This window comes from Pagrus pagrus, assembly GCF_965226575.1.
Source record: "Pagrus pagrus genome assembly, chromosome: 2".
NCBI classification, from domain to species: domain Eukaryota; kingdom Metazoa; phylum Chordata; class Actinopteri; order Spariformes; family Sparidae; genus Pagrus; species Pagrus pagrus.
In genome coordinates, this window is record NC_140186.1 from 2,307,551 (window position 1) to 2,326,397 (window position 18,847).

The window sequence follows — 18,847 nt, forward strand, 5'->3', positions numbered from 1 at the left end:
TTCAGCTTGAGCGGCCGTTTTCCACTTGGTCCTAGTGCTTGACGTGTCTCTGTTTACTATAGCGTAACATTGTTTTTGGACGGTTAAAACTGCAGGGGACCAAAACGGCCTTTTGAAAAAGTGCAGGGGACATGTCCCTTGTGTCCCCCCCCAAATTACGTCCGTGGTCTGTATGACCCGTTCTTATGAAGGCAGTTTCTTCTGATTTGGAACAAATGTCTTAGATTAGATTAGATTTTGGCGGTCAAAGATCGAGGTTACTGTGACCTCACGACAGTTCATGTGATAATTAGGACAACATCCTTTATTTACACATGTTTCTGTACTGTTGGTGAAGGGAACACAATGCCTTGTTTAGGACTTGGACTTCAAGACTTGAGACTTTGCCAGAGTTGAGCCCAGAGATGGCAAACTAATCTTTGGTTGTGATACCAGCCATGAATTGGTTTATTGCATTTTGTTGAGTGTTGGCTCAGCCTTCGTTACAGTTTTACTGATTATAACCACCACCTATTGGCGCCCATTCAATAACCCAAACTTTCCTTCTTTCCATCACCAGTTAATCCTTTTACAATTTCTGGTGCTACGATTAAAATCTGTGAACATTTACATTAGTTTAGTTCAGTCCTCAAACAGGAAGAGTCTGTTTTCAAAGAAACAATAAACATTTTACAATACTGATAAAGATATGACGATCTACAAAAGGAAAACACAAAAAATAAAATAAAAACACATTAAAAGTACAAACAAGGTCAAAAATAATTTTCCAATCTCAAATGTGGGTGTAGGCCTTCAGCAGCCTTTATTGATAGATGGATTCAGCCTGAACTTCTCCTGTGAGGTGAAACACGATTCGTTCACACTGTTTCAGGGGAAATGAAACTCAGAGTTGCTCTTTGGAACGGCCCGCTGTCACTGAAACCTGTAATATTTTATAACCTGCCATAAAACAGGATGCTGGGAAGGAGGGAGAGCTGAACTGCAGTCCCTTGATAACACCTGTGATTCAGGCGATCGGTTCATTGTCAGTTTTCAGGCTCGGGGAAAACACAGCGGAGCCGACATGGACTCCGGCGGTTTGCTTCGGCCTTGTCTCCTTCTCGTCATCTCCGTTTGCGTGTGTGTCGTCTCTGGAAGTCCTTTATGTGAGTAGAATCTGGATGGATGGAGTTTGGACATCGAGGTAGAGATTGGTAGAGATTTGATTTAAAACGGTTAATGTTAGAAACAATGAGGTCGACTGTTTTCTGTGTTGAGGACCCTGAATTTAATACCATCAGTTTGATTTTGTTTGTAACGAGACACATTTTTCGTGTCCAAATCTGTTTGTTCAATCCGTCCAAAAATCAACGAGTCATACGTAGTATTAATCTTGACATATAATGACAAATAATGACAAATGCTGAATGTTTGGTGAGGTTTTCTATGGAAGCTCGGTATTCAAGTTAAATGAAGTTCTGACGTCGTCGGGCCCTGCAGCAGGTATCGGGCTGTGCCATCGTGAATCTACTTTTAGTCTTTCAGGCACTCGAGCAGCCAGCAGATACTCAGTGGCCCAGCCCTTTATCTGCGTACACTAAACAACGCTGGCTTTAAAATTTAGATTATGTTGTCAGTTTGATTATGCCTCACTTTATGGTGTTTCCAAAGTCCAACATCAGGTTCTACACGGATGTAAGAAAGAAAAATTACAGTACAGAGTCACCAAAGATTATAAATTCACAGTTTTCAGTACAGTGTGATGGTAAACGCCTCGATACAAAACCACATTATTATTACTTTTACACTGATTAAGGCAGGAGAAGTTACAAAACACAAAATATATTGTCATTTACTTTAAATGGTCCGTTTGTTTCAGACCTCTTCAACAAAACACGTGTAGAGTATCTCTGTCCAATGGTGGAGAGTCACTTAAAGGGTCGCTCCACCAATTTCACACATTAAAGTGTGTTTACAGGTCCAGAGGAAGCTGCATGTAGCTTCATGAATCACCTCCTGTGATGTTATTCAGTTGCATTGTGGGTAATGTAGGCACAAGGTTTTGAAATAGAAGACGAATGTGTGGATTTAAAAAGGTGATGTCTCTGCTTCTGCTGTATTGATTTTGATCATTTGTTTTCAAACTGTCCATAATGAGTCAAACAGTGTTACAGGAGTGTGATGATGCTTTTCAAAATCAGCTGCCTTCATTAACCACAATGCAACTTTGCCACTGAGTGACATCACTGGAGGCAATTTATCAGATTACATGCAGCTTCGTCTGGAGCCACAAAAAGGCTTCATACTACTTTTTCCACATATCCAGTAGGACTCCAGAAGACCACAAAGAGTGAGTTTATGAAACATGTAGTCTGTAAGAGAAATGGATCACCAGTTAATCTTCCTTATTGCCGGTTTAGCACACAAGAAATGTGTTTTTTATCACAGTGGCTTCAGGGAGGACAATGTCAGTCTGTCATTAACACCCCTAATCAAATGGTAATAACATTTCGAGCTAGGCACATAAAACCAAAACATTATGCATGCCCAGATACCAGATGTTGTTATGGAGGGTTTCAATGTGCAGGTATTTGAATAAACCTACATTAATGTGTAATTTCTGTATTAACTTGTATTTGTTTTCTGTTCCTAAAGTTACTACAGACATAGATTGTACTACGAATAGCGGAAAAGATTTTGGTCCAGTGGATGAAGGATATTCAGGTAAGTTTCATTTTACATTATGGATTTTAAAATAAGATTAATGTAAAATAATCCAGCAGAAGGTGACTTTAGAAAATGTGTTGTCTATGTTTCTTTTGCAAGAGGCAGATATCTCTTGTGTTATTATTTAATTTATTTATTATTTATTTACATACTTTTTTACAATTAAAAAGTTGGATTTACTTCCATGTGTGGAAAAGCAAAATGTCTCTGTCTGATTTATGAGATGAAAGCATCATTAATGAGCTACTACAGAATACACTTTCCTGCTAAAGGCTCATCATTTCTTTTAGTTTGCAGTGTTCACATCAGTGAGATACATCATTTATTAAAAGTTCACTCAGAGAAGTTTTTTAGTCCTTCTCACAATGCTCCCATGATGCTGCAGGGGATGTGGAGCTGGTGAATGGGATCGCAGCAGGAAGTGGTGTGAAGCTGGTGCCCTACATCTTTGACCATCACCTGGAGTATCTGGAGCTCAGCTTCACGCTCGGAGACACCAGCGCGACTGTTCGCACCAAGAAGCCGCTGGACGCCGACACACTGACAGACGTGAGTTATGACAACGCTGTCTGATAGAAATGAAATGAATGTACTGATGATTCGCAACAGCAAATGCACTCTGCCACCTGGACTGGATTTTCACACAACATAAGAAAATATCTCTGCAGAAATGTTAATAATAACCATATCTGCATCAGTTTGCGAGGTTAGAGAAAGATTTGTGCATTTTCCTTCTGTGCTTGAGTTGCACCGAAGGATAGTTTCACTTTTTTTTGTCTCACATGCTCATGTCGATATTAAAGGTCCCATATTATGCTCATTTTCAGGTTCATGCCTTTATTTCGGGTGTCTACTAAAATAGTTACAGACTTAAATGTTCAGTTACATCGAAGCACGTCTATTCACCCTGCGTCTGAACGTATATGAACATATATTTAACCTTTAGCACATCGTTACTGAGAGGTTTGTAGTGTGCTCTGTCAGGTGTCTCTACAGACCTAAAGTGCCCTGTGTTCCTGTCTTACAGAGTGGCGGCACCTTGTTTTACTCCATCATGTGTGTTGGCGATATTAAGGTGAGTAAAATGTAAAAGTCTTTGAGTATTCACTCAACACTGCAAAACAAAATATTTCAAATGATGTGTTCACCTTTGCAGTACAACAACACTCGGAAACTGAAAATCACGGACATCAATGACAACGGCCCGATATTTGAAGAGAAGCTCTACAGTAAGACTGTCTCTGAGGTGAGTCACTGAAATCTGTGAGATACATTTGTATCTATTGTCGGGACACTGAGCAGAAATATAAATGCAACACTTTCGTTTTTGCTCCAATTTTCTCAAATAATTTTGTCGACATATTGGTTAAACTCCGTGTTAGTGAGCACTGCTGCTTTGTCCAGACAATCCATCCACCCGACAGGTGTGACGTGTCCAGATGATGATTAAACAGTATGAAATATGGCACAGGTGTGTCTTAGGCTGGTCACATAAAAGGGCACTATAAAAGGTGCAATCACAGGCCCAGTCCACACGTACAGGGGGATTTTCAGAAACAGTTTCTTTAAATGTTGTAACAAATACTGTGTGCAGACTAAATGTTTACTTGTATGGACTACAACATGTGTGTGTGTGTATATTCGTGTACGCATCATTCATCCTTTTCTTCTTTCAGTCAAGTCCTGTGGGATACGAAGTTGTTCGAGTGACGGCGACGGACGCAGACAGCAGCCCAGACAACAACGCAATCACATATACCTTTGTAATAAGATTTACCCATATTTATAAAAGCTGAATGAATCTTTCCAGTTACACCAATAATACACATACTTACATTCAGTAAGTACTACTTACTGAATGTAAGTATGTGTCACCATGAGTAAACGATAATATTCAATATGAAAATGTGATTAACTTTCTCCCATAAGGCACCAGCTTCAGAGGACTTCATGTTGACCAACGCAGGAGCTTTTACTTTGAAGAGACGTTTAAACTACAATTTAGTCAAACAGTACAACTTCGTAGTGACGGCCAGCGTAAGTAAAAGTATTGAAACTCATACAGAAACAACTGGAAAAAAGTGAAATGACGTGACTACCTGATTGATCTGCTTCGTCTCTGTTTACAGGATCCCTTTGGGTTAACTGACACAGCCAACGTGGTGTTTAACGTAGAAGACTTTGACAACCTGAATCCATATTTCAGCCACAGCATGTACCGGGCTTTTATTCCAGAGAATCAGGTGAGTCTTTAAAACTGCATACTACAACTGAAGAAGCCTCTTGGATGAGAGGTGAAGCATGAAAGTCCAGTTGCCCACAATATAACACTCAGAATTATCAACTTAAATACTACAGCATTTCTCTCACAAGTCTTGACATGTCTGGGCTTCCACCATGTCATAACACCTTTATTTAAAGCAACATTATGTAGAAATTGGCACTTGTAGCAATTTGGCGCTCCTGTGCTACAGATTTAAACATCATCACTTCCCTGATAGTCTGGCTAGCTACGCCGCTAACAAGCTAACAGTAGCTACAATCATGGATGTATTAATGTAATACAGCAATTAGCAGTCACTCTGGGGAAGTATGAGTAGCAGGTGTGTTTTCTTTAATATTGACTGTGGAGTGTTAGATAGAAGAGCTGAACATTAACCCCTTGTGCATCACATATTTCAGGATGGGCCTTTCCCGACCATTGAGCCAGAGGCGATAAAGGCTCAGGACGGAGACATCGGGCTCAACGTGGCTCTGACTTATAGCATCAGTGAAGGTAAACGACAAGAGAATAAAGTCTCGAATTCAGCTCTGACAGGCAAAACACTAAAATCTGTGAAGAAACGCTCCGTATTTAACCTCGTCTTTGTTTGTTTAGTGTCTCCAGAAGAGTATCTGAGTAACTTCCTCATTGACTCCAGCAGTGGAGTTTTGTCTGTGCAGACTCCCATAGACAGAGAAAAGATGAGCAGCAGTGTGATCTCTGTCAACATCAAGGTAACAGCTTCCTGATATTAGAGTGTAAAACAAGTCATGAAGCATTGTGACATTTGACGCTCGTAGCACACGAGCAGAGGCAATTGATGACTTCTGTATTTGCAGGAAACGTAACGCGAATGTGTCTGTTTAAAAAGTGAAAATATAAGCAAGGACATGAAATATATTTGTGTTTTATTTGAAAATATAAGTTAAGCAACATTTAATGTAGGCAGTCGATGATCTTTTCCTCTGTTTGCTTGCCGTGTGCCTTAAATGCCTCTCTGTGCTACATTAGTTGCTAGCTAGCATGATTATTGGCTCAAAAACAAAAGAATAATTAAAGGAAAAGTTCATCCAAACAATGAAAATTCATTATCAAAGTCATTATCTGCTCACCACCATGCTGATGGAAAGTCAGGTGAAGTTTTGTAGTCCACAAAGTATTTCTGGAGCTTCACAACAAACAGCGTTACGTGTTCTCCCTTTAATGGTTTTCTGTAATATTTTGTCTCTGCAGGCGGCCCAGACAGACGACAGCTTGAAGACGGCCAATGCTGTGGTGTCTGTCACTATCGAGGATGTGAATGATAACGCTCCAGAGTTTGACCAGTCCAACTACACTGTTTCACTTCCGGAAAATTCTCCCGTTGGCGCTGTCGTGCTCAAAGCGGTCGTCACCGACCTGGACCAGGTAGATTTTTAACTAAAAACCACACTCGGTTATTGATTGATAATTATTCAATAATATATTCCATGATCCTCTTTCTCAGGGAGGATTTGTGGGAACATTGCGGATCCTTCCAGAATCGGCTCCTTTCTCTATCGGTTCTGACGGGACGGTCCGAGTGAAGGACTCCGCAGCTCTGGACAGAGAGACCACTAAGAGCTTCACTTTTCAGGTGACCCAGATTTCACATTAAACATGAACACTGAGCTTTTTGGTTGTTGCAGGACATTGTTGTGTCTCAGCATGTTTACATTTTAAGTTAGATGCTGTTCTTTTGTTAATTAAAAGATCGAAGCAGAGGAGACGAATCCACCAAACAACGTTGTAGCCGTGGAAGTCAGTGTGACTCTTGTGGATGAGAACGACAACAGTCCTGTGTTCACCAGTAACAAGTACGAGGGAAAGGTGTTTGCAAATCAGACTGCGGGAATGTTGCTGGTCCAGGTGAGTGACTAAAACACCTCTGTCTAATATTTATGACTTAAATCTTCTAATCGATGTTAAGTGATTAATTGAATGCACAGCCTGAAGGTGGCCCACTTCAAGTTGTATATGATATTCTGATGGAAATAGATTTTCATGACAAGGGAGTAACATCCCTTAAATTTGTATTAAACCTGGCAAAACACTTAAAAACACTTGATAATTGATTAATATATATCTTTACCTTCCATCCCAACAAGAATCAGGGTGTCAGCACAACAGGCAGGGATTCAGTTTAAATATGGCGTTCCTCAGGGTTCAGTTTGAGGTCCCTTACTCTTGTCCTTGCAATTAATAACGAGCCCTCGTTGTACGCTGATGACTCAGTTCTATATCTAATCCTGACTTTTACGACTCAGTGAACTTAATGAATCACGTCATTATATAACACTTCACATAGTTCATTGATTGGACTTACAGATGTCTGCTGGGTACAGTATTGAATGAATCCTGCCTCTGATTCATCCTTTAGTCTAACGTTTTAGTTGGGATGTTTTTGTTTTTCTTGTCAACTTATGTTTACAGTTTGTTGCCATGTCATCTTCACTTTACATTGTTAAGATGATGATTTGTATAATTTCACACAAAGGTTGACGCAGAAGATCTAGACGATGCCGAAAATGGACAGATCACGTACTCGATCGACTTCGGGAACACTGACGGCTACTTCGCCATCGAGGAAAACACTGGAAAGATCACGCTGGCTAAAGTTATTCCCCTGGTTGAAAACAAGGTTTTGGAGTTCCCGCTCTACATAACAGCCAGAGATGGTAGGTCTGAACAGTATTCCTCGTAGTATCCAGCACTGCCAGAAGTAGTAGTGTTTGCACAAAGTGTTAATCTCGTCCTAGATAGCAGTAGATGACACGAGGCACAGGATATTAAACTGCTCTCTGTGGGCCGAAACTTCCAACAACTGCATCTCAGTCAGAAGAGACACGTCAGGCACTTCACCTTTGGCACTATTGAATTCTTTGTGGTCATAAAGTTTTTATCACACCCTTGTACAGATTGGTGATCCGACACACGGAGCTGTATCAGCGCCAGCTTTCCATGCCATCTTTCGAACATGATGTTTAAGATTTCCATTTCCTGGCCCGGCGTAATTTAAACACTGGAGCATAGCATCTTCGATTTGTTCTTTTTGACACATAAAACGCAGGATTACCATCTTGAGAACACTCACTGTAGAGACTTTTGAGATTTGATTTTGTGGCAAGGTCAAGTTGTTTGTAGAACACAGGTTCACTGAAATCCAATTGAAATCGTGCTAACGAGTGATAAATCTTGTCCGTAGATATAAAAGTCTTGAGGTAAGATAACTCTGAGGGCCTCAGTGTGCTTCAAAGGAGGTGGCTGTTACTGTCAAACAGCGTTGGAGGAGAAAGAGTGCATCATTGTTCCCATTTGTTGGGCTCATCCCATCGCGTCTATGAAGATCGGCTAAAGACCGATCGATCTTTGAGAGCGATTGGGAGGCAATCGGATGCAGCCATGAGGAGGCTTTGTATAATCATTTGGAACGGGTACAAATATTTCGATTTTAGTCGTGGTGGGATGAGATGTCGTACAGTCTGGTTAATTTGAAGCAAACTGAGGCCTCGGTGTGAAACGCCCTTTAAAACCAGCCCTGGCCTAAGAAAAGGGGGAACAGCAGCCGTATAATTTTAACGTAGAGGTGTGTCGACTGTCCCAGCTGCTCATCCTAAACACAAGCAGCCACCTCCACGGACGGAAGTTAGAAAAAGAGTTATCACGCTCAATATTAAAATTCATTACGATGTTTTTCTCCATCTCTCCTCTAGGGGGCGCCGTATCTCGCTCCACCACAGCACAGGTGACCATTCGTGCTCCTGGTGACTCAAAACCTCAGTTTTTACAAAAGGTCTACCGTGGCACCGTAGTAGAAGAGCAGGACCCACCAGTTATGATTCTCAGGGTAAGTTTCTGTGATGAGTCGTGTCCACTTTACCCACACCTGTTCATCTGATATCCAAAACTGATTTCTATTTAGGTGTGATTGTTGAGACACTTTTGATTCTCCACAATTTTATTTTGTCAGGACATTAATTTTTACATCTGTCTCCTCATCTTTATGTCTTCAGGTGAACTACCAGGCAATAAAACCTGTGACTTTTCTAGTTAGTGAATTCGCTGACAAGTTCTCCATCTCCCCCACCGGTGAATTCGCCACGAAGGCGAAGCTCGACTATGATGAAGGCCCACACAGCTACTCTGTGTCAATTTCCATCTCTGACGGCGTCGACAGTGACAGCGCGGTCGTGGAGGTTCAAGTCACTGACGTCAACGACAACAGTCCTGTTTTTGCCTCCAGTTCTGTCACAGAATCAGTCCCAGAGGACTCAAAGGTCGGATCCAATGTAACTGCCGTCCAAGCTACAGACAAAGACAGCAGCTTCAACAAGGAGCTCAGATACTCGCTGAGAGGAGGAGAGGGGAGGTTCGATATCGATCCTGTGTCTGGGATGGTGAGTGTGGCTGGTGCACTTGACAGGGAGACCAAGGCAGAGTACAACCTGCTGGTGGTGGCTGAAGATCAGGGTCGTCCAGCCAGGTCGGCCACAGCCACCCTGCTGGTCCAAGTGTCCGACGTCAACGACAACGTCCCCGAGTTCTCAGCCGCTGAGTATCAGGTTGAAGTGTTGGAAACGGAGTCAGTGGGTACAAGCTTGCTCACCCTGTCAGCTGTAGACCCAGATGAAGGAGCGAACGGGAGAGTTTCTTACAGTATTCTCCAGGAGAGTCCCTCGTCAGACCCTGCTGTGTTTGCACTGGATTCTTCCAGCGGGACTCTGCAGCTGGTCCAGCCTCTGGACTACAGCGAGGTGAAGATGTACAGTCTGCTGGTTCAGGCCTCCGATGCAGGGACCCCCTCACTGGTTAGGAACGGCTCTGTGGTGGTGAAGGTGAAGGACGTGAACAACAACCCTCCTGTGTTCAGTAAGGAAAGCTACGAGGTGGCCGTCTTTGAGAACCTGGCCAGCGGTGCGTCCATCCTGACGCTGGAGGTCACCGACAGGGACGAGGTGAGTTCAAGCAGCTGGTTAAAATGTCATTAACCCTTAAATGTAAAATACAACTCAAATGTGATGGTTTAATTCTGGCTGGTTAACATCCACGAGCCAAAGTATCCATCACTACAGCCTTAGTTACTGATTTGTATGCAATAAAATCCATTAATTTGCTCTCGCAGTTTATTTATCTTATAAATGTAAAGACCTGGCAGATTTCTATCAGATGGAAACTGATGATATGAGCCCTGATGTCGCTCTAACAGCACTGCTGCGTTATAATCAGTTTTATATAATATATAAAGACCGTGAGTCATTTCTCAGATCATACTTTATGTTGTTTTCGATAAGCTTGTGATATCTGCTGCTATTTCAACGATGATGATTAACTTGGTGAACACTGAAGTCAGCAAATGTGTGTAACACCCGTCAATCTTATCTTCTTCTTCCTCAGGGTGGATTCTCCAATGGTGACTTCGTCTACACCAGCGATACCTTTGACATCAACAAACAGGGTGTGGTGACGCTGAAGAACGACGTTACCCTGGACAGAGAGACAAAGGACAACTATGTATTAGAGGTATAAGTATTATTATTGTGAAGGAAGGTGTAAATACCTTCCTGCTAAACATCTTCACTACAGGCTTGATGAAAGTCCTCCCGTTGCTTCACAAGTCTTGAGTTTTAACTTGAGACATATTTTGCTTGTAAAGTTTTTTGCTTGTAAAATAATCACGTCTCTTCACTCAGCTGAGTCCGTGTTGTCCTCCTCGTCTGTATTCAGGTGCTGGCGGTGGATCAGCCCACAGACGGTCTGACAGCCACAGCTCAGCTCAACATCACCGTCCTGGACTACAACGACAACGCCCCACAGTTCCCAACGATCGAGGACCCCCTACAGATCCCCGAGGGCGAGTACTCGGAGGAAAATCCAGGAGAAGTCGTCACCATCGTGCCCGCGGATGCCGACCTCGGCCCCAACGGAGAGGTCACCCTCTCTCTCTCCTCCCCTAACCCACTCTTCAGATTCAGAGAGGTGAGGCCAAGAGAGGATTGTGCAGATATCTTTGACCTGTGCTGTGTCGGTGCTCCGGCTCTGACTCCTGTGATGTGTTGCAGGATGGGACGTTGCTTGCTGTTGGAGCTCTGGATCGGGAGATCAGGGAAACTTATGAGCTGCTGGTGAGGGCCTCGGACAACGGCACCCCACAGAGAGAGGTGAGAGCAAAGCCCTTATAGTCTCGTCATTCGGCAGCCATCTTGGCAACGACCTCGGGGCAGTTATGTTGGGCTAACAAGACCAGGCACTTACCGCAGTTAACTTTTAATGGTCAACTGGATATAAATACTGCATGTAAGTTTGGTGTCTTTGCCCCAAAATAAGATTTAAAACACCTGTTTCCCACCTTCCTGAATAACTGCACCTTCCTTGGTAATCCTGCGTATCAGCGGGGTATCCTCCTCTTCCAGGCTCATTAGACGTCCGTCTGCAGCTGCAACAAATGATTGAAACTGTAGTTAATCTCAGCTGTGCGTTCCCATCAGTGCAACTCATGGGCTGATATCTTTCCCAGTTCGGCTGTGATGAAGTACGCGATTGACTTTAAAGGGAAGGGGCTGGAAATGTGTCATACAGCTGCCATTTCTGGCGTTGCAGACTTCTCTATTCAAAAAGCCTCTATAGGCTAACAAGCATTTTAATTTAATTATTAATCCAATAATATAACGAGCCAAAACAAGCTCAGCCAACATCATAAAGGAACTGAAGAAAAAAGAAGAAATGTGAAGATGAAGTGTCTTTAAATATAATAAAATACAAACTGATGTCACAGTCTGAACATCATCATCTCACAAATGTCTCCTGTGCACCAGAACATCACCACCATCAGAGTGAGCCTCACTGACGTCAACGACAACAAACCTGAGTTCAGCTCCAGCAGCTACGAGAGCAGCATCCTGCTGAAGGACGCGGCGAAGGGGAAGCTGCTGCTGACGCTGACGGCCACCGACAGAGACGCCGAGGACAACGCGCTCATCACCTACAGGTCGGTTCAGCCTGAGTCCACCTGCAGGTCAAATTGTGTTGAATGTTACATTTTATTCCCGTCAGATTTATCATGTTCCAGTTTATTGTTTAATATCCTGACTTGTATTAAAGATGTTTTTCACTCTGCTGATGCAGTTTCTCCGCAGGAAGTTCCCCATATTTGGCTTTAAATGGTACGACTGGGGCCGTGACTTTGACCTCTGACCTTGCTGAAGTCAAAGAGGACACCACACTGGTGCTGACGGCCATGGCTGAAGACCACGGCACGCCTCCTCTGAGCTCCACAGGTCAGTGCGACAGGAAGCAGCAGGTGTTGTGTTTGTTTGTTCTCTGCTTGAACCTAGAAAACGTTTCAGACGTTTCCCTGCAACATAAAGTTATTGATGTAGGTTGTTAGTATTTCCTGTATGACCTGGATGTTTCCTGCAGCCCGTGTCGTGGTCAATCTGAGGGTCACCAGTCTTGTGGAGGGCGTGGCCTTCGAGAGCTCCTCCTACAACTTCAGCATACCCGAGTCCCGGCCGGTGGGGACGATAGTGGGGACGGTCTTCGCCTCCTCAGGAAGTGACCTTTACAAAGTCTCCTACACGCTGAAAACAAACACTGACCTGTTCTCCGTCGACGCCAGTGGAGACATCAAGACTAAAACACAGCTGGACAAAGAAGAGAAGGAGTGGTACGTCCTGGATGTGGAGGCGGTGGACACAAGGACGCCCCCTACAACAGCTGCTGCAACGGTAAAGGATTTACTTTGTCTTATAAACATGATGATGAGCTGAATATTTAACTTTTACAGCTGCAGTCCTCTTATTTTATTCTGTCAATATATATATATATATATATATATATATATATATCTACTTCTACAATCAAACTCTCGCTGAAGTCAGTCGGGAGAAAAGTGGAAATGAAATAAACTCCCCAGTTCTGATGTAACTGATGCTGTAGCAGCTACGCTAACCGCTCCAAGAGCTGAACATTTGTTTCGTTTTTTAAAGAAAAAACACTCAAATCTCACTTGAGGACATATTTTCTTACCACTTCTGTCTGAAATGATTGAGTGACCCTCAGGACACATGGTTGAGTTTATTCTGCAGGGATCATTACAAATGTTTGTGGTTAAGAATGAGTTTCTTCTTTCTTCTGTGCTGCTAAGAAACAAACAGGACAGCCAACATAACCTCTGTAACTCTGGAGTCTTCAGTGTTTTGACTTGTTTTTCTTCTTCTCTCAGGTCACGGTTCAGGTGGACGACGTGAACGAGCCTCCAAAGTTTTCCGAAGATCTGTATGAGGCGTCTGTCGTCAGCATCGCTCCGTATAAAACCCCCGTCGTCACCGTCAAGGTAATAACACGCCCAGCTGCTGTTATCGTGTGTTGGAAAATATCCTCCTGGTTTCCAGAAACACAAACTGTAATAAAACAGATAAGAACATCTCCTCTGTGTTGTGTGACTGTCGCGCTGATAAACAGTAGTTTATCTGAGTAGTTTGAACTGAGCAGTGAGCGACGTGGTTAATGTTTCACTGAGCGCGTTATCTGAACGTTTCCATGACATTCAAAAGCTCAAAGGTTTGAGACAAAGTGGACGCGTCCAAACAGGCGCTGCTGCCACAAAGCGGCCGAGTTCAGCAGAACCTGATGGATAAATTCAGCAAACTGAATCTATTTAACTTTGGGTCGATAGAAAAGACGATCCTTCACGCTGCTCCTGCTCAGCATGACACGTAGAGGACGAGGCATCCATCTTGAAATGTTTACAACACTTCTTCATTTATTAACACTACTGATGCTTTTAAATTGTAAATCCACCTCCTCCTCCAGGCTTCAGACCCTGATGTGGGCGACCAGGGTCGGCTGGTCTACAGTCTGTCAGTAGACTCCACTTATTTTGACGTGGATCCGTCCTCCGGTCTGGTGTTTGTGGTGTCGGCAGCGGCGCTGGCTGGACAGAAGGTTGAGTTGGAGGTGGAGGCCACAGACCTGGAGGGACTTTCTGCTACGACCAAAGTGGAGGTGAGTGGAGAAAAATACACGGACGTTTGTTAGAAAGGTAAGAAAAATAATTCAGCTTCCAGTAGAGAGCAAAACGAGCCGGATACAAAATAAATGTGTATCAACTTTTGATAACGACTGATGAAGGAAACCGTCCGGACCTCGACTCTCCACTGATTCATACATCACAAATACGTCGTTAACATATGAAGACGTTTCATAAAACACACAAACATTTCACTTATGTTTAAGTTTTATTTTTTTCTGAAATTCTGGTGATCCAGTTTCAATGTTTTCTTTTTGTCCATCTGTGAAAACAGTTGAATGAAGTTTTGGAGGACCAAAAAAAGAAAAGCCAGAATAATTTTGCCAAGTTTTGTCGTAGTTGTTTTGTTCGGATCAAGTTTTTGTTATTGTAAAACTAATTTTGACCACAAGAGGTCAGAGTGCTCCGCTGCCCCCTGTTCTTAATAAAACTAAAAGCCGAGTGAGTTTCAGTACAAACATGCAGGAACCAGCATTTCTCCTCTTCGTCAGCTCTGACCTCACGCTGCTACTTTTTGAAATTCAGCTTCTCCTACGGGAAACATAAAGACACATCTTAAACACAAGAGGTGGCAGTAATGTTGAAAAACAGAATGATCTTTGCAGTGATGAACACGGATGGAAACAAAAGGTTTTTTTGAGTATTTAAAAACAATTTTTTCCCCATTTGAAGTTTAAGCTGGTGAAGATTTATTTATTCATTATATTTTGTCAGGCTCAGAGCTAAATGTTTCATGTTTTCTTTCAGGTGACAGTAAAACCTTACAGATTGTTTTTTAGCTTTGAGCCTGACAAATAAAATCTTCACCTGCTAAAACTTCACAAATGGGAGAATTTATTATTATTATTATTATTTTTTAAATACTCAAAAAAACTTTATTTTATCAAACACAATATACGTTCCTAATATACGTCGGATGAAAAAACAAGAAAATTAATCTGCCAACACTTTTATCAGTTTCCAAAGATGGAAAAAGAAAAAAAAAAAGAAGATCCTTTCATCCACTTTTACTTTCTAAACGAGGCTCTCATGCTGCTGAAATACAATAAAAATCATCTGAGATGAAAACAAATTAAAGACGCTTGACGCTTCACTGCTCTCCAACACATTTCTGACTTCTTCCCCTACGAATAATCCCCAAAAAACGCCCCAAAAAACTCTGACACTGAAAATAACTGATTATAAGTTATTTTCGTAGTCTTACTGCTTCCTTTCCTGATATTTTGATGTCCTCAGGATTTTATATGTGATTCAGTGAAGAATATTTTAATGTAAATGTGAAATAAGAAGATCCCTACACTCACCACACTCTCTCCTGCCCCCAGGTGACGGTCGGGGGAAGCGTCAGCAGCAGCGACGTGGTCGTCATCTCCCTCAACCTGCCTGCCAACACTGTGGAGGACAAGATCCTCGGCATGGAGAGGTACGACGAGCTCAGCTCACCGTAAAGACTCTTTAGAGACGTGTTGTTTCCAGGTTATGACATCTGTAATTGTTTATTCCTCTCAGCTCTTTGGGTAAAGTTCTGGGCTGGACTGTGGACGTCGTCGGGGTGTCCAGCGCCAGCGGAGGAGCCCCTGAGTCCAGGATGCTGAGGGCGGCCGTGAGGAGTCTGGTCAGCTTCATCTGTTTGGATGGAGGGACGGTGGTTTCCTCTACAGAAGTCACAACGTAAGAGTTTGACTTTAAATGACAACACTCAGCGTGAACCAGATAGATTTATATATTATTAATAGTATTAACATCTACAAGAAAAAGTTATTCTTTATCCAAAGAAAACACGTCAAACTTTTACTGTCATTTGATATTTTTCACTGTTTGTCATGTGACAGGTGTAATGAAATAATAATTAACTTTATTTATATAGCACCTTTAACGAGGTTACAAAGTGCTCGTACGGTGACATAAAATAAAATTCAGTCCACGTGAGTTAAGAAGTTGGAGCTGACCTCGTGTCGATCCATCAGGAAGCTGCAGAGCCAATCAGAAGCTGTGAGGGCGGAGCTGGTCAAAGTGTTCGGGGACAGTCTTCAGTTTGAGCTCGAGTTGGCGCCCGGGCCTCAAAGCTCCGCCTCCAACCAGGCTGTGGTCATCGCTCTGGGCGTCCTCGTGGCCCTGAGCATGCTGGGATTGATTGTGGCCGTCGTCTTTGTCTTCAGGTGAGACTGAACACAACGTGACTCAGACTGGTTCCTCTTCACAGGACGCAGTTAGTTAATAATTAGTTAATATAACTTGTTAACTGTCAGTATCGTGTGAACGGCTTCTCGCTGCTGCCACCAAGTGGACAAATCAGAAAGTGCCGGTTTCATTCTTTTTATTTAATCTCAGTTCTTGAAAATGTTAAATTTAAAAATTAAATATTATAATTCTGAATTAATTTGTATCATTGTGTTAAAATCCTTCACAGCAAGTTTTAATTTTCGATCATTAAAATCTAAAGCAGGATCAATGTTTCTACTAGTATTTTTTCAGAGATCCTTTATTGATTTGTCTGTGAAGAGGGTTCACTCTGGACAGATTTGAGGAACTGAACTTTTGTTGTCATGTTGAATCACTGAAGGCTGTTTCGTTGTTGAACTCTGGCATGTTTGTTTTTGGTGAATATTATTTGAACTTGTCGAACACGAACATGCAAAAAGCCACCAGGATACAGTGGAGCTGCTGGTGTCAGATACCCGACTGTATCTTTTAAAGAGGAGTTTGAAAATGTAGATGACAGTTTGTCATGTTCTCCTCCGAGCTGTTGTCTCCACAGGACCATCTCAGTTTTCTACAAACAAAAGAAACATTTACTATAAAACATAATTTTAGATGCAGCTGCTGCGATTTACCTCAAATTTCTGACTTAAAGTTTGTGAACTCAGACTCTTATTGTGTTCTCTAAAGGAGTCGAGGCTGGAAAAGCTCATGCAGATATTTAACTAATTGTTAAAGAGCTCTTGAAATTAAACAAAAGGTGGACACTAATGATGAACCCTCAAACTTCAACGTGTGTTTAATCTCTCAGGTTCAAGAAGATGAACAAATATCAGGATTCTGACAAAGACAGTATGGAAATCGGCGGACGCGGTGAAGGTTTCGAGTAAGTCCTCCGAGCAACTCGTCACGTTAAAATGTGGTCACAGCTCTTAATTAAAGGCCTGTTTTTAATAGAAACCCTCCGTTATGTTTCAGCAACATGGCCTGGAAGAATTCTGAACCATCCGAACAGGTAACAGACGACAAAGACGTCATTCAGAGTGTTAAAATGTTAAAGTATGCTGTATGAATGATCTGATGATGGATGGTCTGTTACAGAGGAAGTCCCAGGAGCAGAGACGAGAGGACGACAGAGACTCGGTCAGGAGCAACAGACAGACGGATAATAATGGAAGTCACACTTCGTCTCTCTGATCTGGACACCGAAGCTTTCAGTCCGACTGTTCAGTCTGCAGAGCGACACCGAAATAACCCGTGACTTTCATTTTGTTTAATTATATTTAATTAAGACATCACAAACTGTCTGCGTCTCAAATACCAGCTTCTGTTCTTCAAGATGTTCATGATGGTGTTTTTGGGGGATTTAAGAACTTGAATCGGCACTAAAAAACTTTTTTATCCCTAAAAGTCAGTGTAAAGATTTAAAGGAACAGTTCACTCAAAACTGTAAATCATCGTCTCCTCCCTCCATGATGATATAAAGTCAGGTGAAGCTTCGTAGTCCACAGAACATTTCTGGAGCTTCACAGTTAAACAGAGTTGCAGCGTTCTGCTGAACACCTGAAGCAGCTGGAGATGATTTAAAACAGAGAAACAACCAAAAAAGCATCAAATGGCTCCAAACAGCTCGTCTGCTGTGATGTGAATTGAATTGAAAAGATGATATCTGCGCCCTTTATCAAGCTGAGCTCACCGGAGCTGCTAAGCTAAAAGTTGAAGTGGGTGCACGAGCTGAACCACATCGAGGGTGTAAAGGACGTCTTTTCAATTCAATTCAGATCACAGCAGACGAGCTGTTTGAACCATTTGATGTGTTTTTGGTTGTTTTTCTGTTTTAAATCATCTCCAGCTGCTTCAGGTGTTCAGCAGAACGCTGCAACTCTGTTTTACTGTGAAGCTCCAGAAATGTTTGTGGACTACGAGACTTCAGCTGACTTTATATCATCAGGAGGAGACGATGACTGAGGTCACATTTTTGGGTGAACTGTTCCTTTTAAAGAGGGATGATATATTTATTGCCTTTAAGTGGCGGCTGAGCTCTGATGGGAATTTTCTAAAAACATTTTAAACATCTGTTGTTATAAATTTGATCACTTAAATTTGCCTTTAAAAAAAGGAAGAAACAAGAAAGTAATAACGATAGAAGAGGTCGTTCGCTCTGATTGGTCGGAGTCAACGCACGACGAGTAGCTAAGTAGTGAAGAACAGACACATTAGTAATTAACTCATCTCTGACCATCAGGACAAAGAAATATAAAGATTAACTGGTGAATGTAATGATCAGTTATTTATTTTAGTTATATCCGTCTGCTCTGTCGTCATAGAGACAAGTAACAGCTCAGTAATAACTCCAGCTGAAAGCTCAGGATGAAAGCTACTAAATGGATGCCTCTCGCTAAATGACATTATTATTATTATTAGGTCTTACTTTATAAATGCATCATTAAAGAGCAAATTTAATTAAAAAAAAAAAATTTCCTGAGAGACAAATCATGAACGAACTGGCACTTTATTCTGGAAACAAGCCGATTTATTTCAGGTGAAATGTTCCTTCAGTGGCCGATGAGTTCGGCTCCCTGAGGATCTGATGTCACTACGGTTGAGTTTAATAATCGGTCTGTTGATTATTG

At 42.2% G+C, this 18,847-nt stretch overlaps 1 protein-coding gene across 2 annotated transcripts; it reads left to right on the forward strand.

Annotated features, from left to right (window-relative positions):
- The first annotated feature begins 157 nt into the window (after positions 1–157).
- Positions 158–17,701, forward strand: LOC311252590 (cadherin-23-like). 2 transcript variants are annotated; one of them, XM_084345864.1, is made up of 31 exons: positions 158–1,145; positions 2,635–2,703; positions 3,092–3,255; positions 3,734–3,781; positions 3,863–3,952; positions 4,383–4,469; positions 4,636–4,743; positions 4,836–4,949; positions 5,389–5,482; positions 5,585–5,703; positions 6,203–6,376; positions 6,456–6,584; positions 6,701–6,856; positions 7,485–7,665; positions 8,701–8,834; positions 9,001–9,942; positions 10,382–10,507; positions 10,712–10,963; positions 11,047–11,145; positions 11,800–11,972; positions 12,110–12,261; positions 12,404–12,711; positions 13,209–13,319; positions 13,799–13,990; positions 15,341–15,438; positions 15,525–15,686; positions 15,983–16,174; positions 17,026–17,042; positions 17,082–17,100; positions 17,193–17,229; positions 17,316–17,701. In XM_084345864.1, exons 1-31 carry the CDS (start codon positions 1,064–1,066, stop codon positions 17,409–17,411), a joined length of 4,725 nt encoding a protein of 1,574 aa, XP_084201990.1. In that variant the 5' UTR covers positions 158–1,063; the 3' UTR covers positions 17,412–17,701. The 2 variants fall into 2 exon arrangements, with proteins under 2 accessions (XP_084201990.1, XP_084201989.1); XM_084345863.1 differs by having other exon boundaries at positions 17,026–17,100.
- Positions 17,702–18,847: the final 1,146 nt, after the last annotated feature.

Coding starts and splice junctions, on each gene's coding strand:
- LOC311252590 (XM_084345863.1), top strand. CDS start 1,064: ATGGACTCCGGCGGTTTGCTTCGGCCTTGTCTCCTTCTCGTCATCTCC. Junction 6,857..7,484: donor CGGGAATGTTGCTGGTCCAG/GTGAGTGACTAA, acceptor TTTCACACAAAG/GTTGACGCAGAAGATCTAGA. Junction 11,146..11,799: donor ACGGCACCCCACAGAGAGAG/GTGAGAGCAAAG, acceptor CCTGTGCACCAG/AACATCACCACCATCAGAGT.